General features: G+C 40.8%; 2 protein-coding genes across 7 annotated transcripts; one reads left to right on the forward strand and one right to left on the reverse strand.

Moving 5' to 3' along the window:
- Positions 1–910: 910 nt before the first annotated feature.
- Positions 911–6,319, reverse strand: znf330 (zinc finger protein 330). 5 transcript variants are annotated; one of them, XM_069529304.1, is made up of 10 exons: positions 6,184–6,319; positions 5,689–5,867; positions 5,577–5,596; positions 5,410–5,480; positions 4,818–4,894; positions 4,539–4,665; positions 4,332–4,436; positions 4,121–4,167; positions 2,489–2,606; positions 911–1,793 (listed from the first exon to the last, which is right to left on the reverse strand). In XM_069529304.1, exons 2-10 carry the CDS (start codon positions 5,806–5,808, stop codon positions 1,525–1,527), a joined length of 954 nt encoding a protein of 317 aa, XP_069385405.1. In that variant the 5' UTR covers positions 5,809–5,867; positions 6,184–6,319; the 3' UTR covers positions 911–1,524. The 5 variants fall into 5 exon arrangements, with proteins under 5 accessions (XP_069385405.1, XP_069385403.1, XP_069385407.1 ...); XM_069529302.1 differs by having other exon boundaries at positions 5,689–5,924; positions 6,184–6,307; XM_069529306.1 differs by having other exon boundaries at positions 6,045–6,237.
- Positions 6,320–6,835: 516 nt separating this feature from the next.
- rnf150a (ring finger protein 150a) lies at positions 6,836–22,065 on the forward strand. Of its 2 annotated transcripts, none has more exons than XM_020101285.2 (7): positions 6,836–7,586; positions 13,688–13,938; positions 14,949–15,020; positions 15,189–15,271; positions 15,420–15,516; positions 15,675–15,885; positions 18,601–22,065. In XM_020101285.2, the coding sequence occupies exons 1-7, from the start codon at positions 7,133–7,135 to the stop codon at positions 18,717–18,719; spliced, it is 1,287 nt and encodes a 428-aa protein (XP_019956844.1). In that variant the 5' UTR covers positions 6,836–7,132; the 3' UTR covers positions 18,720–22,065. The 2 variants fall into 2 exon arrangements, with proteins under 2 accessions (XP_019956844.1, XP_019956845.1); XM_020101286.2 differs by having other exon boundaries at positions 6,926–7,586; positions 13,694–13,938; positions 18,601–21,440.
- Positions 22,066–22,176: the final 111 nt, after the last annotated feature.

A 22,176-nucleotide genomic window follows, 5' to 3' on the forward strand; every position in this document is an offset into this window, starting at 1 on the left:
GGTGTCATCCAAGTGTCCCCGAGCCCTGACATTCAAAATGGCATCATTTACACCCTGTGTTTAGCTTAAATGTCCTCTGGTATCCTCCTGCCAGGAGCCACATGAGGGTGCAGCTCCACGTTTGAAGAAGTTATCATTTCCTTCAATTGTATTGGATTTGGCTGCAACGCTGTTTAGACTTGAAACTCCAAAAGGGTTCAGTTGACTCAAACACTTCACTCCCCCATTTCATTTTCTTCTTTGATAAACCAAAAGTGTATTTCTCTGATCTAAATGTCATGTCAAAAAACTGGTACTAATTTGGGGAATACATGATGAACAATTATAATTTTCTATCGTGGCAGTTTGGGAACTCAAACTGGTTGTGGAGCGACTTACGCAGAAAAAACGTTTTATTGTTTGTGTGTAGTAACATGAATCATGTGACCAGAGCTCGCTTCACTGCAAATACACATCTCTGTCCACAAACAACAAATCAAGTTGTTTTTCCGACAGTAAAACCGACCACAATAAACTGGAGTAAGTCCAACACAACTGAAGATTAAAACTCTAACTGTGGTGATACCTGAGGGCCTCAATGACTATTTAAATGGGAGAGTTGGCTGTGTTGAATGGTGACACAACAGTAAAGTAATAAAAAGAATAATGGAATATTAGAATATTAGAATATTAGAATAATCTGCACCAAATTCCACAGTCATAGACATACATTCTAAATACACCTGATTATTGTCAAAATAAAAAAGATCTCATTCACAATGTTAAGAATGTGAAGGACGTCCCTGGGTTAATGGGAAATTAATTCAAATAAACAACAAATGACTGTTCTGTAAGACCCTGATGTTTTATGTTGCAAATTGAAGAGATCATTAAAAAGGAAACTTTAATAAATGGAGATGTAAGAGAGAAATACTTTAGGAGACAGCAGCTGCTCCAACTTTATTAACCTAACAACATTAGGTCCCCTGTTTCTGGAGAGGTCCTGTGGAAACAATAGCAGTTACAGAGTGCATCTTCCCAAACAGAACAATATTTACCAAATCACCAAACATGAGCAGTCATAAAGGGTTTACAGCTGATTTTGGCCCCGGGGCCTCGTAGAGCAGTTCAGCTCTGACTTCAACAACAGGAGAAAACAAGTCCACCGAGCATCGGGAGAACAAAGCTCAGTGTTTTCATATATTTTGTGTCCAATAACCTACAGTTTTCAGTTTGTCCAGATTCATAATCTTGTTAACCTTTTTTTCAATCAGTGGTTTAAATTAAAATGCTCCTAATTTTCTACTTCCTGTACGGAGGATTGTGTGGATGTGGTAAAAATGTTTACATCATAGTCCTCAGAGGGAGTTTTTAAATGTCTTATTGTGTCAACGATAGTATTGAAGCTCAGCCCTCGTTATAAAAGCTAAAGGTTCCACACACGTCTCTTCATTCTTCAATCGTAGCTGTTGTGAAGCTCCACTGAGGATCTGGATTTACGGGACCGTGTGCTCCAGCGACAGGATCTCCAGCCTCTGTCTTGGTTCAGGCAGCAGTCCCCTCCAACTTAAGACCAGCCAGGGAATCCGCAGCTGCTTCCTCCTCACCCTCTTCCTCCTCCTCCTCCTCATCGTCATCTTCTTCCTCCTCATCGTCATCATCATCATCATCCTCCTCCTCTTCCTCGTAGTCGTCATCTTGTTGGTCTCCTCCTCCAGATGCCAAGTTCTTCCAGTAGGAGTCGTACCCTGATGCTCCATCGTAATCGTCGTCATCATCGACACCGGCCTGGCGGCCAAACTTCAGGGTGCGAGCTGCAGAGAAACACAGACGTGGATTCATTACCTGATGTATTGTAAGTAGTGTATTTTTGCAATTTTGAATTTTAGAAAATCTGGTTTCAAAAACATTTGAAGTAAAAAAAAAATTCATTATGTATAAAAGGTTAAATGAGGACAGTTCCAATATGAATTACAAAGCTAAGTCTCATAAATATAAAAATATAAAAACTTATTTGACATTAGTTTTCTAAAAGTTATTTTCATAATAATAATAATAAAAGAGATCTTGCATGAATTGGATGAAAAGAAAATTCCACCTGCAGCTTGATAGTTTATAAACCCATTTCTCAAGCTGCCACAATACTGAGAGTAAAACATTTTTAATATTGTTTCACGTAATAAAAAACTTTTCTAATATGGAAAGGTTTCAGGTTTTAAGTGCGTGTCTTTTATGATTCAGCTTAACATTTCTATTTTACTTTATTTTATTCTTAAAAATGTCAAAAGCTTATTTCTGTTTAATGTGACGTAAATACGTAAAGAGGCAAAAAATAATAAATCTTTTTATGGGAATCTAATTCATTTCTCAAAAATGTTCTCATCTGTTCTCTCTCTGTTTCGTTTTCTTGAAAAAATCATGATTTAGTAGGGAAGTTGAAGCTGCTGCAACTTCCTCCTCGTGGTGCAAAAACACACTTCCAGTCAATGAAAGGTTTGTTTACACTTACTGGACATGCTGAGGTCTTTGGTCTCCTGCGTCTCGTGGCCGCACTTTGGACATGGCGGAGCTTTTCCCTTCTCCTGTTTGAAGACCTTACTCTTGGCGTGGTCGTCGCAGTAACAGGACTGAGAGGAGAGGGGTGAAAGAATGATAAAAATCCTTGCATGGAGATGTTCAACTTCACAAAAGATTCACTTTTTGCAACGTGTGTTGTACATGTAAACATATAAATGATGTCCTTCAATCTACACTCAAAAACCCATCATAAGAACATAACATCACAAAAATCACTCATTCATTAAAGTATTTGCTGAGCTGCTACACATTGGGATCAGGTGCATCCATGTGTATACAATATATTTCCATGTTTATATGTCAGGAAGGACATAAGACCATTTCTAAAGCTTGAGCAGTGTCTTCTGTGACTGAAATAAACACAAAGGGGCCTCTGTCATTTTAGAATGTCTGCTTTCCTTTAGCGTGTGTCATGCAGCTTCATGTGTATGTAGGTCTGCTGTGTTAAAAAGGCCAAAGTCCGCAGCCAAGAGACTCCTCCTTTCCTGCACGAAACAATGCTCCTTAATTGCTTTGAATGCCTCATTTGTATTTTGTGGCTTTTTTTTGTAAAGTTACAGGAAAGAATGCCATCTGTCAGCTAGTTTGGTACGGTGGAACAGATCTCATAGTTACCATGGGTACAGCTGATTAGGGAGCCTCTGGGTAAGGGGCACGACATGTCCGACACATGCGCTAAGAGCAGTTGACTGATCACGAAACAGTGAGCAAGCTGACTTATTATACCAGGCTGAACGATCAAAAATGGAAATGCTGCAGAAATGTACAGTGTGAGACAAATACTGTGTATTTTTAACATTGCAGCATGTAAACCTGTTCTAATAGAGCACCAAATTAAAATCTGACCCTGTAAATGAACAAAAAGGTGAATTTAATGTAAATATGACTAAATCGTCCTGTAATTAAATGTTATATCAGAGAAAACTGCTGTTTCCTTCCAGTGCCATCATAGGCAGCCTGGATATCACACCTAACATCTCTCTAATACAGTGGAGGAGGAAAAAGGGAAACACAAGCTGCAACTGCAATTTTAGCCTCATCTGGGGAGTCCAGTTTCATCTCATAAGAGCAGCCTCTTGCTGTTTAGTGGAAGTGCTGTGCATTAATATTTAATTTAAAAATTAGGCGTTCCCTGTGTACCGAGAATGTTTCTGATTATAGGGTGAACGGAAAGCAAATGCTAAAAACAAAAAGGGGAAGACTTGATCTGACTCGTCTTTGGAGATGTGGGTTGTTCGTCTTTGATTTCGTGTTACTGCAGACACAACTTGAGCTTATGGACTGGGTTTGCAGTTTATTTGGTACTAGCTAAAACAATCTAATACAAATGGGTCTTCAGTAAATCCTAAAGCCATAAAGCATATTATGTCCCTTTTATGCCTTAACTGTTAAGATAGATATTATTGAAACTTTATAATCATTTTACAGGCTGCAGTTTGTGTGTGCATATATATATATATATATATGTATAGCAACACAATAACAGGGGATAGGATTTAGTCCAGGACAATAGGTGGACCTAATAAACTGCCAATTGAGTATAGTAATATATTTCCACTCTCACCTTACAGCGCAGACAGGAGTGTTGTCCCAGTCTGTTACAGGAAACACCTGAAGTGGAAAACAAAGTGTAAACAAACAAGCTGTTTCTCCTGCACACACAGATTCCACAGATTATTCTCTGGAATATTTGTGCTTCACTTGTTCAGTGAAAGGCAGATGAATGACAACATGAGAGGAAATCTCAATGACTCGCTCAAATCTCAATGACTCACATTTGAATGTTTCTGCCTGAAGGACTTGGCAGCTTGCCTGATGCTCAAACTGATCGTCCTCACACAGGAAGTTCTGACAGAAAGAGCAGCGGAAAATCCGGCCTCCTGTTCAGAAAGTGATAGCACAACAGTGGAAAGGTTTATTTATTTTATTTTTTTATTTTGATTGTGGTGTGGTGTGTGTGTGTGTGTGTGTGTGTGTCTTACCATGATCCCAGACACCACGTTCACACTCAATGCAGTCTGCATCAGTCAGGGGACACACACAGGCATGAGTGCTGAGACATTTCCTACCGTGGCAAACCCAAGCTTCACAGAAGTCACACACCGCCCCCTTGTGGTCCAGAAGAAAAAAAGGAAGACATTTTAGAAAGGGCCTCTGAGTGAACATTAATAACTTCGACTTAAGACAGGATGTCAGGAGTGGACGGGTCACTGCACCTTATACCATGTGAATGTATTAGTTCAGAAACACTGTTATCTTACCACCATGGCCATCCCAGTGCTGTGGATTCCAGGATGTTTGATGACACAGTCTGATGACTTCATGCACTTGGTTTTGCCTGCAACAGTAAATATTTAATTCAATCACTGAATAAGGTGTCACAAAAATTGAAACAGGAAGCACCGATACTGGAAGTCATTAACAGTACCCAGTGGAAAGGGTTTAAGAAAAGACTGGGTCAGGGTGCATTGTGGGAAATGTATGATCCAGCACTTTTCCAAACTTAACCTGTTCATGAGTACGACAAGTCAGGATAGCTCGACGTGTCGTCCTGGACGTGTCTGGTGCTACTCCATCTTTGACTTAAAGACTCAAATCCCATAAAAACCAACAATGAACAGATTGTTCTAACCTGTGCTGTGTAGCCAGAGACAGTCAGACATCACGTCTGAGCTGACGGAAACCATATATGAGCCTTTCACAGACACATCAGTATCTGCTTTTATGTTTTGATGATGTTCAATAGATCTGGTTGTATTTGTGTTTTTCCTTTTTTATTGTGAAGTTTATGGTTCAACTTTACCGGACAGTACAAACTGCACTGAATGATTCAACACACACACAGTTACTCACCACACTGTGCACAGACAGGCAGCTTCTGCACCGAGTTACAGAAGTAGCAGAAAGCTCTGTTCTTCTGTTTCCTACCAGAGAAAAATAAAATGTTTTAACTCAGTGATCACTCTGCTTGTTTTTTAAATTTTCTTCCAAACGTTCAATGAAATAAAACAGTTTCTCACCTCTGACATTTGTCACACTCCTGCAAAACAGATCACAGCCAAGTTAAATGAGTGAGAAACAAACCACAGTGTGTGTGTGTGAGATGTGTTAGCATTAGCATTAACTACTGACCATGTTGGAGTTGCAGGGGTGTTTGGCCACATCCACATGTTCTCGGTTGGCTCGGCTCTGTTTCTCTCGCTCTTTACGACTCTCGGCCTTTTTCCGAGCACCGGTTTTCTTCTTGGGCATCTCAGCTCCACAGGTTCGATGCTCACTGCGCTGACAGGTGTGATGTTACTGCAGGTTTCCTGTCAACGAGGAGTAAACAGGAAACTGCTGAGGCGAACACGCAGCTACAAGCTAACCTGTGAGCAACAGAGGAGCGAGTCAGATGTATTGTTTTGTGTCGTAGGTACAAAGTGAGTGTGGTCGGTGAAGTCAAATCTCGAACATCACATGTTTGTAACGTGTCGTCAGCTGCTCACAGTCTCACACTGACTCAACCAAACGAGGAAGAGTTAAACCCGCTTCGCGTTCACTTCGTCCAGCAGCTTCACTAATGATCCACAGAGACAAACACGAGCGGCACATCTGGTTTCAGAATCTGGTTTGAACAATTTTTACCCGAGAGACGATCACCGCAGCAGCCACCACGGTCCGAGGGAGAAATGGGAACGTACTGAAACACAACGCGGCACGATTCGTTCCGACATCTGAGTTCCGCGCGCTCTAAATTCACATCTGACTTCATGTACTGTAACATTTCAGATGTTGGTGTGCGGCATATTATATTATATATGATGTGATATTTAATGGACCAAACTCTACCTACTTTATTTAGTAAATCATTAACTTCCACACCTCAAACCTCTCCTTCAGTTGCCATAACAACTCAGAAGGTGTTTGTTTGTATAGAAAACAGTAGGGCCTCCACAGAGAGGATGATGTTAGTATAAAGTATATCAATATAAACGGCTCATGCTAAAAGAAAACAACAATTCATCCAAAAGATAAAACATAACTAGGGTCATTTTATATTGAATTTTTGCGGAATGATCCCTTACAACTAAATCTGACACAAAGGGCTTTTAAACATTGTAATATTTTATTATTCTGGTGGCAAACTTCAAGACTCTTAAGATTCAAACTCAAATCAACAAAACACAATTCTCCTCCGCTGCTCTAACATCTAACATGTGTTTCAGTGTTTCCTGGTAATTACCTGTATTTTAGTGATTTACATGGTTATGAGTTTTATTTCCTCCACGTGCCACAGGGGCGTTACAGGCAGCTTGTCCCCGCCCAGGTCACGTGTCGATGAGCGGACAGCCAATCGCGAGGCAGCAGAGGAAACAGCTGACGGTGAACAACAACACAGGAGTCCGCTCCTGCAGGTGCTGCTGCGAGACTCTGTGTGTGGATCTGCTGCCACGTTCATGCCGCTACAACCTGTAGCTCCTCTTGCAGGAGGAAGGTGCAGCGGGCCGATCCACTGAGGAAGAGGAGGGAGACGACGACGAGGAGGAGGAGGACGCCCGGACGTCCGCCGTCCGTCCCCGGCCAGCCCCGCACGATGGCCCCGTCTCTGATCCGAGCCTGCCGCAGTCTGGCTCTCTCGACGTGGCTGCTCTCCCTCTGCTTCGTCCACCTGCTGTGTCTGGACTTCACGGTGGCGGAGAAGGAGGAGTGGTACACCGCCTTCGTCAACATCACGCACCTGGACCCCGTCACCGCGGAGGTGAGGACGGAGAAGACCGAGTGCGGTCGCTACGGCGAGCACTCGCCCAAGAAGGAAGCCCGGGGTCTGGTGCTGGTGCCGAGCCTCCTGCAGGACAGACAGGCGTGCGACCCCCACGTCAGGTTCCCCCCCGTGTCTCACAACGCCGCATGGGTGGCGCTGGTGGCTGCGGGAAACTGTACCTACAGGGAGAAGATCCGGAACGTCGCCAACCTCAACGCCTCTGCAGTTGTCATATACAACGTGGGCCCCGGCAGCCCCAACGATACCATAACAATGCCCCATCCAGGTGAGAGAGCACATGTCATTCCTCTATTCTTACTCCTGACAGCCCTCTGTGAATAGGCCAGTGGCTGTTGTTCATTCCTACAAGCAGGACATTCATCCCACCACAGGTGTCCAGTGTCCACAGGCCTGATTGGACTAATGTCCCCAATCAGCTGGACACCTCTGGCTAAGATGAATGCTTTTATTCCCCCTGCAACAACCCCACAGCTCCTCTCTGCTTCTGTGCAATCAGCCCACCGATCAATGGGTTTCTTGGTAAAGTAGAAAACAAGCAATGGCTGCAAATACTCACAACTACTGCAGCCATCTGCTGATTGGCTGTAGTGGAAACATTCAGGCTGTATGTAATCATATACCACTATAGGACTGGATGAAGGTTTACACAAGTTCAGGTACACATGTGAAAGTAGAACAATTTGGGATGCCTTACTTTGGGAGGTACAAACAGATGTTGGTATAAAAGCAGTGATGTCAAATGTTAAATTTACACACGAATGTTTCTCACATACAATTTAGATTTGGTTCTAATCAGAAACTATCTGATCCAAAAAGGTCTGTCCACATTCAGTGCAGCTTTTAGAACATACACATCCAAGTATCTGCAAAACCTGCACACTGCTGCTGAGTCCATGTTCTGTGGACATGATGCTGTTTTGACCACAAATGATCTCCTTCAGCTTTTGTTGCCCAACATTATTTGATGCCATTAAACACACATTTGTTTGTATCACAAACACACATACGTTCTGGAATCCAGTCCGATGTGTTTACTAATTTTCTAATGCTTATCATTACCTTATATAATGAAAATCATTGTTGCTTTTTTCCATCACTACTCTGCATTTGTTTGACAAAGCAAAACATTACCACTGATGACTCAAAGTAATAAATATGATGTACACTTGTAATCAGGGAAAACTTCGTATGCATAAGAAAAACTAAAGCTGAAAAATAAAGACATGAATTTGACATGAATGTCTCTTTAACACTTAATAAGAATCTAAGTCCACACACACACTGTCAGTTTTCATAGTAAGAGATAAATAGGCATCTGTTGTGTTACTTCACACAGGGGCAGTTTACTTGTTATTCTGTGACTGTGTAGTTGCAGAAAATACTGCAATGTTGTGTACTTGTCCTGATTTATTACTAAGTTAGAGTCACAGAAGAATATTAGTACAAATTACTGCAAGGAATAAAAAGCACTGTAATTGACATTATCCAGACAGACGTGTGTCGAGATGTGTCAAGGTTTGAAGCATGAAACTTTACAAGTTTCATATACAGATATGAATTTATGAATAACGACAGGAACCACATTAGTCAATCAATGTTTAAATATGTAAAATACTGCAGATAAGCACAGGCTGGAGACTCCCAAATCATTTTAACATTCCCACTTTAAATAGAGTAAAAATATCTTTATCTGGATCAGCTCCAGAATTTAGCTGGTTCCTCCTTGCGTCATCCCCCACCCCTGTTGCCCCTGAGGCTTCTCTCGGCTCACACCCTTCCACAAAAGTTCATGGAAATCAGTTCAGCAGGTTTTTTAGAAATCCTTTTAACTTCGAACAAATGCTGATGAAAAAAAAGCCTCATTGGTGGAGGAAAAGACAACAGCACTGTTGATAACTGAAATGAGTAAATGAACACAGTGTAAACAACAACAAAACTGTGGTGATAATCCATGAAAAATGTCCTGAAAACACAGTTAAATCAGATTAATTGTAGGTTAATTGGACCAACACTCGACTGTTTGAATAGCATCAGACGAGCAGTCGTGTGCTCGCTGTTCGTGACAACTATATAAAACCATGGTCGTGTTTTAATGAGGTGAATCTATTTCTTTTATAAGTCACAAAAAGAGATGTCACACCAGGAGATTCCTCCTGAGATGAATAGAGGTAGAGATGAATAATGTGTTCACAGCCATGACTCTACTGCAAGATGACGAAAGTGTTTCTTTTTAATGAAGGGTGTGACGCCTTATTAATCTTTAACTCTTTTATCGTCACACCCTCTGTTGTTGCCCCTGAGGTTGTCTCTCAGCTCACAGTTTTTGTTTTGCGGTTGCAGATGTTGTTATTCTTGTTTCCAGCAACAGGCAGCTGTTTTCAGCAAATGGTAATATTTTTGAAAGTGGCCTGCCAAGCACCAACACCAGTCAGACCTGGCAAGGTTAGAAACCAGCTGGTGAACATAATGAAGCATTTAGCAGGAAATGCTTTTTCCCCCTTCTTAAGCACAGTGAATATTGGACGTGCAGTCATCAGGTTCTCCAACACAACCACTTCAACCAAATCCTAATGTTGCTCTATGTCTTTTGGATCTATGAATACTCATGTTTATGCTCACGTTTGTTACAACTATATATATGTTGTGTTCTTCCTGCATGACACTAAAATAATTATCCTCCATAAGTGTAAATTTAGTTACTTAGGCACAGTTTGCAGTTCATTCCCCTGTGCTTTTCTTAAACATTTATTAATACAGATTTTGTTATGTCAAGTTTGATATTTTTCATTCAATGTATCTCTAATTTTATTCTGTCTGTTGTGGTTATTTGTCTGATTATCTTCCTCATAGAGAGAGAATCCAGTGCAGATCCAGAGCTTACCTCTGCTGCAGTAATAGATAAAAGCAACCAGGACTTCCCTCGCTGCGGGTCATGACATAAAGTACAAACTGAGTCACTCACAGAGACAGAAGAGGCAGCCGGGAGAGTTGTGATGACAAAGATAGTAAAGGGGGAAGGTAACACAAAGTGCAGTGACAGAGAAACAGGTCGTAATGTGTTGATTTAATGTGAGGCTGCCTGAAGAGTGGAGCACTTCCCTGTGCAGAGGCAACACAGCTGGGCTGTAAAATCCACAGTCTCTATGAGCCAAGTGTTTTACTCCCTCCTCCTCAAGTCTGAGCGGTGTCAGGCCAGTGTCGCCATGAAGCCAGGTCAGACATATTGGCTCTGAAAGTGCTGGTTTGCCCTGAATCATCCTGCTGGTCGCCATGAATCTTTAATCAGCAAAGTCCGTTTCCTGTCAAAAGTCCAGTGAATGAATCTTTAACACCGAAACAGATTTAATCCCATAGATGAGATGAGAGTAACACAAGAAGATGTCATTCTTATCAGTGCAGCAGCCAATTAGCACAAAGAAACATGGCCTGGGTTTATCTAAAGGTTAAAAAATGTCTATCATCCACTTGTTTGATCCACACAGAAATTAAAATGCTAACTGTGGCTGCAAGTGCTCTGGCCACAGCTAGAAAACGTTAGAAAGGACATTTACTTATTCAAGGCGGTGCTCATTTAAACCTGCATTATGGTAGGTTTTCATTGATAAAAATCCCCCCTTTAGCAAAATAAAGCCTCCTTCTTCAATGGAAATGTTGCACATTTGATAGTGTGTGATATTTGTTTTATTGATAATAGATATATTATTGAAATATAATTCCTGGTGAATCTACTTTATTACTTTTAATCACATTGAAGCACATTTTTAAAAAAAAGCTGCGATAATGATAACCCTGATAATTCTGGTCACCATAATCGTGATATAACGTTTTTGCGCTGCTCCAAATGAAATACTCTGAAACCTCAACACTTGCAGGACCAAACCAGTGTTGCCTGCTTTGTGTGAGGTGTCAGGTATACTGTTGTAATTCTGTATTAATCTGTTCCACAGTTTTATGCAAATGATACCTAAAACTGAACAGGCTGTTGATTTAAGAAATTACCCCGTTTCAGTATTTATACCTCTCGCTTCCACATTTTGGCCGAGTGGGTCTGAAGACTTCACAGGATCAGACGATGGCCTCCAGTTTTAGAAGCATCTATTTCTGTCTGCTCTGGCTGCGTCACACTGAACAGAAGGAGATAAGAGTCAGGGCTTAGGAACCTTACATGCCTCATTATGACTCCTGTTATTTCTGTTGACTGGGAAGCTCAGGCCATACTGGGTTTTTGTTTAAATCTATATTCTTATTCTGGATGCAACTGTTTTATTTTTTATCTGAATTTTGTGAGAGCAAGAACAGAGTCTGAGTTGCATGACACTCTGCAGAAATATTCACTCCAGCAGATTTAATGATCCACTGTAAGAAGAAGGGTTTATTTTGTGTTAATAAAGGCAGGTATGACATCACAGTAACGACATATGGTCCTACTTAATACAATCTTCAATTAGCATTTCAGAAGTGTGTGAATCTGACGATTCAAACCACAAAGAAACATAAAAAAGCTTTTATGCATCCTGAGAATGCACTGTATGTGGGTTCATTTCAGAAGCAGTGAAACTGTCCTCCAGGCTTTTTTTTTAGTGTTATATGATGTTATTGAAAGACACAGGACGAAACTTAAACAGTGTCCTGTAACTCCTCCATGTTTTGTGTTCAGCGCCATACTACCGTCTGTTTGCTGTTCAAACAAGCCTTCATTGTTTCTAGTACGGTTTGTTTTAGAGGCTCTGCCTAAACTCATTTTGTGAAGCAGCTGCTGTAATACAAGGATGGACCTTTGTTAACGGTGGAGATAATTCCAGCTAGATTACTGTTTTTGTGTGGATTGGCTGTTTTGCAACCAAAGTTGACTATTTTCACGTTGCATTGTTGCCTCTTACTGAGCTGTTTAGTTTTTTTTAAAGGCTTTTGTTGTCTTCACTTATTTGCTTTATTCAAATAACGATCTTACTCTTGCAATATATTTCAAGAAGTATTGAATTTTTGATTTTTGGCCAAATCTGTAGTGATGGACCTCGGGCATTAAAACACAGCAGCTGTGCAGATTTCACAACAGACCTGTTACACAAAGGGATTTATGAGCATGACACTGCTCTTGTACCACATCTGTTGGATCCAAAGTCTTTAACTCGGAAATCACACAACATCTTGGCTGTCTTTGTCGGTACCTCTGTGACAGAATCACCCATTAAAAATAGCTGTGCGCCGTGCACGAGGATTTGTCACGCAGTGTCGTGTAGCTGCTGTAGAGCGGTAGAGGAGCTGCTGCCACTGTTTATGGTGACTGATGGAGAGAGTAAAGCGCGGAGCCACCCTGACTCCACGCAGCCGCAGCCATAAACAGAGGGAATATGATGTAACAGCACTCAGGCTGTTGATGCAGTTCTGGGAATCATCAAATCGTCGACTGTTGTTCGAGCGGAGTAGAGCCTTGTTTTGTGTCTAGAAAATCTTGACATGCTCAGCCAGGCATTATGTCATCATAGACAATTTTAAATAAACGTTTTTAAGTCAAGCCAAAACTGATACTGAACTTTTTAGAAACCAATATCTATATTTGAAAGTTTAAATCCCCTGAAACTTTGGTTTTTAACTGAAGAATTTCTCTAACATTGAATATTCACAGACATCATGAGGCATTATTTCTTTAAGTGTTTGACATGCAAAAACTCAGCTGATCTGCATTGTTAGAACTGTTTGGGAGTGGTGGTTTAATTATATTTAAACAGCAAACAGAAGCAGGCGTCACAAAATGTGAATTATGTGAACTCACCATTTCTACTCTGAGCATCAAAGTAGGTTTCCACTCAACGGTTGTTTTTTAAATATGATATCAAATTTTTTAAATGAGTTTATTATGATTGTTTTAATTTGTTTTTTTAAGAAACTTTCAGAAAAATGTCTAACTAAATTATACAGATTTCACATCTGAAAACTAGAATGGCACAGTCCCCTTCAATTCAAACAAGCTGCGCCACATTTCACTCACTCATAAATATCAGTTTCCTAAATATACGATCCACAAATGATTCCCTGGGAAAACTGAAAATTTTTTGAAAAATTCCATGTATTGCAAAATTCCTGCATCTCCCTCCTGATCCAAAACCGCACCAATATGTGATGTTCTACCTAATTTTTGTTGATGGATTTAGACTAACAGACAGAAATGCATTGTATTAATTGATATTCTCCATTTTACTCACTCATCTGTTATAAGTTTAATATTATGTTATATTATCTGTCAATTAAGTCAAGTGTGGACAGTATATTTTAATATTATTTAATATTTTATGGTCAAAAACATTCAAGTGTGTGTGCGTGTGTGTGTGTGTGTGCGTGCGTGTGTGTGTGTGCGCACATGTGCAGGTACAGGTGATGTTGTCGCCATCATGATCCCAGAGCCTAAAGGGCTTGAGATCGTTGCCTTGCTGGAGCAGAAAACCATGGTCATGCTGCAAATCACCATTGGAACCCGAAACCTGCAGAAGTACGTGAGCAGAACGTCGGTGGTGTTCGTCTCCATCTCCTTCATCGTGCTCATGATCATCTCCCTCGCTTGGCTCGTCTTCTACTACATCCAGAGGTTCCGCTACGCGAACGCACGGGACCGCAACCAGGTACCAGACTGTGGGCTCTTTGTTAGATCGCAGTATAACTCTGTGAGATGATGTGTATCTATGTGTAGAGGACTCACAGAGTGCAGTGGTGCTGTGGTCTCACTCTAGAAATGTGTCCATGCACTTTACCATCTGGTGCGGACGCTGTAAAGCTGCAGGGTGAGGTCTGAATTATTCTGACAGCTGGTCGTACGGAGACGTAGCGAACCAGTGAACCATCAACCAGCTCAGCTCTCTGGCTCTCCGAATCGACTGTGCAAATACTTGCTTTTGCCATCTCTATGTTATGAATGGCCGCCTCTGACGTTCCTCTGACGTCTCAGGACATCACTGAGCATGTTATGATCAGAGCCGGTCTCCATTGCAACCATTGTTTGCTTTTTCACTTTGAATTATATTGATTTTCGCTGTTTAAAGCATTCACAGACATTGAACAAATCTGTTTCCAATTTATTTCCAAGGCAGCCAAGTAGGGTGATAGAGATTTTAAGGCCTCAGTTCTTCCAATATTTACTATTTCACCCTGTATTTTTATTATCATCATTTATGCCGAGGATTTGGAACAATATGTTTGAAACAGTTGCAATAGTCACATCACAAGTCACAGTCTTGAAAATGTCCCCTTTATTTCCACATGTATCCAGGTTATTTCTGCTTTTATAAATTGATGGGCACAACCTTAAGCTGTAAGTTTATTGTTTTTGTTACCAAAAAACATTAACATCAGTCAGACTAGCGTTGTCTGACTGATGGATGGCAGCGTTCATAAAATACAATAGTGAAGATGGCTAATTAATCTAATATTCTGATAGTGTGTTATTAAAGTAAGGTTTTATTAAAAGTCAATGTTCAATTAAGAGATGCAACATGCGGAAATTGATCCTAAAAAGCAGATTTTTGAATTCTAACATACCAGTGAAAAATCGGCATCTTACTGAGGTACTGCTTTTTGTCCTCTGAACCTACTGATCTTGTCAACAACAAAGTAAAGAATTATTGATGTCTTACAGAGACGTCTTGGAGATGCTGCCAAAAAAGCCATCAGCAAGCTTCAAATACGCACCATTAAGAAAGGAGACAAGGTAAACAACAGTCTCTGCACTGAGTTCAGACGTAAACATGAACTCACAGAAATGTGTTTATCCTCATTATTGTAATTATCCTGTAATTATTTTATGTTGAAAATAAAATTCATTGGTTTTCTTCTTGTGCATCACCTTCCATGTCTGTGCGTGTGTTTTGCATTTCAGGAGACCGAGTCAGACTTTGACAACTGTGCAGTTTGCATTGAAGGTTATAAACCTAATGATGTTGTGAGGGTGCTACCATGCAGGTGAGGTTTTTTCATGATCACTGTGAAAATGTAGCATCTCTGTGTATCTGTATATCCTGTAGAATATGTATCATTACTGTGCGCTGCATGTTAGCAATCATGTCTGGTTTGTATTATTAATTTGAGCTCTGTGGGTTTATGTTGTCAGGCATGTTTTCCATAAACACTGTGTAGATCCATGGCTACAAGACCACCGGACATGTCCCATGTGTAAAATGAACATCCTCAAAGCCTTGGGAGTCCCTGTAAGTGCACTTTAACTGATCTCTGTCGTTTTTGTGTCAACTCATCAGACATTTATAACTAACTGCTCTAATTTCTCATATTAACACCAAGTGCAAAACCTGAAAGTGAAGACACGTATCATCATTTCTAAAGACATTTTATTTTGCTCATGATCCAGCTCAATGCAGACTGCTCAGACGAGATTCCCCCAGACTACGACATGTCTGTCGGAGGTCCATCCACCAACCCCATCAGCGGCGCGAGTGAAATCACAGTGAACGAGAGCTCGGTGGTGCTGGACCCTGCGGACAGAGGGATAGGCCTGCAGCAGCTCCAACCTGACACAGAGACGCCGCTTCAGGCAGCAGAGAGCCACCTCATGGCCAGCAGTGAGTACAGACATCCCACTGACAGCTCTCTATCATGAACTGAAGTCTGGACATCTTCCTGAAATTATCCAGAGGAGCTGTATGTGAGAATGTCTGAATCAGCTCTGAACATTTTTCAGAACTTTTCCTCCCAGCAGTAAAATGCTCAAGTGAGCCAATGTGAGAATACAGTACGGTGCATAGGTTCTTCTTTCCTCTGCTTTGCTCCGAAGGTTGGAAAGCACGAGAATAATCCTGCGTTCCATTACACCTTGAAGCTCGGCCCGGACCATTTAATGACAGAAGTGCTAATAAGCAGTCAAAAACTTTAGCTTTCACTGCTGTTGATATACAAAGGGGCCATCTTGGATTTCGAGGTCGGGGGGGGGGTGTAGTTCCTCCATCCTTACGAGTCGAAATTCTGAATTGAGCGGACGTTCCAGTTGCAACTTCCGTCTTGGGGGTCAGAAATCTGAGCGACTTAAATTATCGAAGTGTATATGAAATAGATGAATAAGCTCCACGTTGAGCTGCGACAACCCTGAGATGCTGCTCACACACTGATGCATCACTATCAATAATCTATTCCTGTGCATACTGCACAGTTCATGTTCACATCCTCACCTCACCACAATTTCTTTGCTGTATGTTATTTTTTACTTAGTTAAATGGCATTTTTAATGCAATACATAAACACTGTGGTATTGGTACTTTTACTTAAGTAAATGATCTGAATACTTATATAGACACACACACCTATATTAACATAGGCACTTATATTTACATATTATCTGTAAGTGTTGGAGAGATCTTAAACAAAGAAGCAGGAAAAGTTCACTCATATTCATACACATTAATCAATCAATATTCAGTTTTCTAACAGTGTTGAATGTGAGTTTTCTCAGAGTTTTATTCTGAGGCTCTAACCAGGTCAGCAGCCACCTGCTCTGTGTTTCCAGTTCAGATCCTCATGGGTGATGCAGGAGGAGAGAAGGATGGTGTTCCAGAAAGTCACAACCTAACCCACATACAAATGCACTGTTTGTTCATGTTATGCTGAACATTACACCACCTTGAGAAAATGCCCATGGGCTGTTTCTGTAACTTATGACTGTTGAGCACCTGCGAGCTATTACCACTGTACAGTGTGTGAGTACATGCTCATGTTAATATGTCTCACTCCCAGAACACGGATGCAGACAGGGACAGGCAGACACGCTTATATCACCTCTTTAAATGTTGCTCGAGGAAGAAACAGGGAAAACGTTTCATCTCACATTTTGTATTATTCTTATTGTTATATTTTCTATATCAATAAGACTTTTATTAAAATCATAGACTGTATATGAAGATGGACGACATGACAGCTCCCTAAAACATCATTCCCTAGTGGCTGGCTGAAATATAGGTAATTTACCCCCCACCTCCTCCATGTTAGTGGATAGGACATTGGCCAAACTAAAAAGACAAAGTACACGTCCATGATGCTTGTACACGTTTCTTTTTTTATGAAGTATCTGATGCTTTAAAAACGGGTGAAATGTCATGATTGATTGAGACTGACTCCTGATTGGCCACGAGCATGTATTGGCTCCATGTCCTTATTCGCTGCGGGATATATTGGCTGTTTTTCTTATTTTCTGATCAACAGTGTTGCACAATACAGAGAGGTGTTTCTGTTTTGAAACTTTCCCTCACTACTGTAAATGCAGTAGACCGAAAATGGAAACAGTTGCCAGTTAATAAGTTTTAGCTGCAACATGACGTTGCGCTCCACACTGCGAATATAGATTTATGTTCAAGATTTTGTGCTTGATAAGCAGCAGATCCGCTCGCCACAGGTTGGTATTCTACTCGATAGTAATTAGAATATAAACTCGAGGTGATTTGTCTTCCGTCGCACACTAATGAGCTAACAGAGACACTGACACTGACGGGCAGTTAGTACAAGAGGAACGAGCCAATCTGTCACCATCTCTGCCTCCGAGACTCGACAGTGGTGGTGTTTTTTACTCTGAATAATGAGCCCTGTCGATAATGGTATCACAGCCATCAGTCTTTCCAGGGTCATTTACCGTTTGTGTGTTGGGGACACAGAAAAAGAAAAGAGTGTTTGCTTGTTGCTGTGTCATCTTTTTATCTATCTATCTAACGATCACAGGCCCCACAAAAGCTGATCTCTACAGTTTAAATGTTTTCAGTACGATTTAAACAAGCCAGTTCATGAAAGTCTTAGAGTTGGGTTAGCGTATATTTAAATTGACTTTTCCAAAAAATCTGCAAAAGTAAATGCAATTGAATAAATGTAAACATCCACTACCATTATGTAAATATTAATAATAAGTTTAATTTTAGAGAACTTTTCTACACAAAGTACAAAGGGCTACACAACAAATACAATAGTTAAAGAATTAAGTGCTACACAATAGACATTAACAATAACACAATAAATTAAATAGGGAACAAATTAGTTTGAGATTAATTTAAGATTAAATGTTGGCACCTAGGATGTAGTAGCTTCATGAACAGTACGGACAGAAGAACCAATCACAACAACTAAATAACTTTATTCTAATGCACAAATCAAGACAAACCGAAACAAATATGAACCCGTGGTGATGGAGGATAATAACTTCCCCGTTAGACGTGATCATGCCTCTTCACAGTTATTGCTGTTGCTGCATCCCACATTTCAACCTGTCAAATAATAAATTACTTCTCTCTCTGTCCCTTCAGGTGAGCACCAGCCTCCGCTCAGCAGTGATTCTGACACCTCTGTTATCATGGGCATGGAGGTGGGTATGTCTGAAATAGACCTGTCCACAGAGCCAGAATGTGACGAGGGCAAATCCTGAGCCGGTCGGAGCTGAGAGGAGAAAGGATGACGAGAGCAGAACAGAGTGATCGGGGGCTCCCACAGATCCGCCGGGTCTTTGGCCCCCTGGAGGAGGTGATCTCATGGAAAATGGGCAAATGAGCAATACAACCCGTAGCAGCAAAAAACCACCCTGCTCTGTGTGTACCACCTGAGAAACAGACTCGTCCCCGTGTCTGCAGACTTGTTGCTTGCTCGTTCTCTTGCTGTCACATGTTTTCACCGTTGTGTGGATGAACGCAGCTCCCATACTGTGGTGGTCTTGTTACTCTCCACGTAACCTTTTTCACATCTTAGCATCAGAGATTCACACACGCAGTCTTTGAGATGTCAGTGGCCGTCACAGCACCGAGAAGTCAAAATACGTTTCTCCTCACTCTGCCTGCTGCTGGACACAGTGTGAGCCCGACTGCAGCTTTAATTATGTAAAGAAATATATTTGCAGATTATTCGATTTCTTGCGATGAGATCACTGCCAACCTATTCCACAAGGATGGATCCTCTATCAAAGTCCCAGCTGGCGTGAAACCAGCATTTTTTCAACGTCAGACTCGGATAACATGCTATTACCCCCTGAAACCTTGAAGCACAGGTTTTCAAGTTCAGGCGGCCATGTGGCAGGAAGGATTTGAGACATGTATGCACACACACGTTATGCTGTAATTTCTAAACTCTCTAAACTGTCTCTGTCATTGTTGTGTCAAGACCTTAGTTTTTAACTGAGTATTCCTGTTGTTAAGAGGAAATAACCAAACACAATTGATTATTTCTGTCCTCACGTCTGACAATCATAGTTTGCCACGAGCAGTTTAAAGTGATGTCACCCACTGCCCTACTGAAACTGCTGCGGATTCACAAGTTACCACAACACATGGTGTCGGCCTCCTGCGTCAGGAAGGTACTGTATGTTTCACATCCACGCTGCTGAGGACAGCTGTGGTTGTCACCACCAAATTCTGACAGTGTGTACATACAAGCCAGCCAATATACTTATGTCAACAAGTGTGTGCCAAGTTAATCAGTCGTATTCTAAACGTAGCTGTAGTTCGTGTACATGTGATTCAATCGAGTCTGAGAGACACTAATCTGTGCATGAAATAAAACTAAAGAAACAACAGGAGCACAAAGAATCTGAAAATCACAAAAGACATTGCTTGGTGGAAAAAAAGAGGGACTTTTTTTTCTTTGAAACAGTCAAAGTTTTCATTGGGAGGATTTGAAGCTCTATTGCATTTTTATGGCATGAATAGATTACGGCATGAAAATGTTACAGTTGTTAAAAATTATTTTTTTTGCTACAATGAGCTTGTGAATTTTGGAAAAAGAAAAGCGTGCCCCCTAGTATGTTCGAAGTCTTCCGAAACATCCCCAGACTAAAACACCTGAACAATAGAAGACGTAGGATTTATTATGTTGCATTTTTTTCTGCATCACAGCCAACATCGCACAGACGATCTGGTTTCTCTGCTGAGTCTCAGCAGATCTTCCCCCCTGCTCTCTGTGACCACGTATACTGAATTTTGCTCTAATCAAATTCACATGTTTGTGATTCTCAATTTTATTGTGTTATGCTCCTCATGTCAATAATTGAGTTCTGGGGTGAATATTGCCAGCTCTGTGTGGATGAAACGTAGGGAAGGAAAACATGCATTTTGAAACTTAGTCCTCTTAGTGTTGATTAATTCTTATTAAATTATCTCCAAATTTCATATTACAATCGTATTATCTCTGCTAAGGAGGCTTGTCTCTGTTTATCTGTCCGGATTTCACAAAACTTAACCGATTGGCACTAAACCCATCAAATTTTGGGGTGGAACCAGGATTTTCTTTTCATTACTTTCCTCAAATTTGTTGGATAATAAGGAATTTCTCAGGAAATAATCTGCTGATTAAAAAAAAAAAAAAAAAATCAATACGATGGTATTTGAAGTACAGATCAAGAAAATAATCCTGATCTGACTGATGTGTAAGACTGGCAGAGGTATGCTCTCCACTGTAGTAGACCATTGCAGTTATAAGCAAGTTTTAGTGTTTTAACACAGAAAAGTAACAAAATCAAGTATACTTTAAAAAAGACAAAACACAGACTAAAGAAATGACTTGATTGTGTTGATGGGCCCCTTTAGATTCTGTCTTACACTTGACAAAAACTCTGCGAGTTTCAGAGACACTTTTGTCATTTTCCTGTCCAGCGCCTGATGTTCGTATGAAAGTTGCACTTATCGTAGCACCCATGGTTGTGCTAATCTTAAAATGATGGTCAGTTGGACAATTGCTATTTCAAAACAGTGGTAAGCACTTGCACAAAAACCTGGTCTGAAGTCAGCGGTGCAGTATTTCCTTGTTATTTTAAGACACAATCTCCTCCCCACCAGATGGTCTGCTCGTGTTTCAAGTCTATAAAGTCTCTGATTGGTCTATTGTTTGTCAAACACACCCATTACTAACCAATGTACAACCAGCATGCGTCTGTTGCAGTGACAATTTTTCCACTGTTGAAACTCACATAAGTTGAAAGCACCTTATATGCACTTGTGCCAGACCATGTGCTCAGATTGTTAAAATAGAGAATAAGACCATGTGCTCAGATTGTTAATATGGAGGCCAATGTCTCTGATTATTTGCACAAAAAGTACTGAAGAGTCAAATGACAGCTGAATACATGAAAATGAACATCAATAAATGACATCATTTCCCCATGGTTTGAAATCATAAAGTTAACTTCCTGTTTGCTCTGATGATGATCATAAAGCTGGAGCACAGATTCAGAGCCTGGTGACTGTTATAACATATAAAATCTGCTTCAGCTTTTATTTAGGATAATTCTTCTTCTCTCATGGTTCTGTTACTGTCTGGACTGGTTCCTCTCACATTCCTGTAGACTCGCTCACTAAAGAAGCACAGACGCACTCGATCGATGGAGCCAGCTGAATTTAACTGTTGGTTTTTTTTTCTTAGTCACTGTTTCCATTATGTTCTGGAGCCACCTGGGATTCTGTTACATAACACACACATGTCCACACACTCCCCTTGCTTGGATTAATGACAGAAGTGAAGGATCATGGGATATACTGGCAAATGATTCACTGTTTCATAAAAGCTTTGGTATGAGTAGGGTACATTGTGCTGGTTTTTTTTGGAGGGAATAAGGGGGGGGGGGGGTCTGTGAGCCTCTATGTTCTTAGTTCTAGTCACTTGAACCTATCGACGCCACATTCTAGATATTATTAGTTCATTTAAAAAAGGTTGAAATGATAATGTTCTAACATCTGTTATTCATTCACTGTCTGCAGTTCATTGTCTGGAATAAAAAAGCTTAGACTGTTTATAGATTGGACGACACGTCTCCACTTCCTCCCACTATCCACAATTGATGCCAAAATATTCCTGACGCGAGCGCTGCCATCTTTTGCCTGAGTGAGATACATGCTCTCTGC

Source organism: Paralichthys olivaceus, chromosome 8 (genome assembly GCF_024713975.1).
Source record: "Paralichthys olivaceus isolate ysfri-2021 chromosome 8, ASM2471397v2, whole genome shotgun sequence".
Classification (NCBI taxonomy): domain Eukaryota; kingdom Metazoa; phylum Chordata; class Actinopteri; order Pleuronectiformes; family Paralichthyidae; genus Paralichthys; species Paralichthys olivaceus.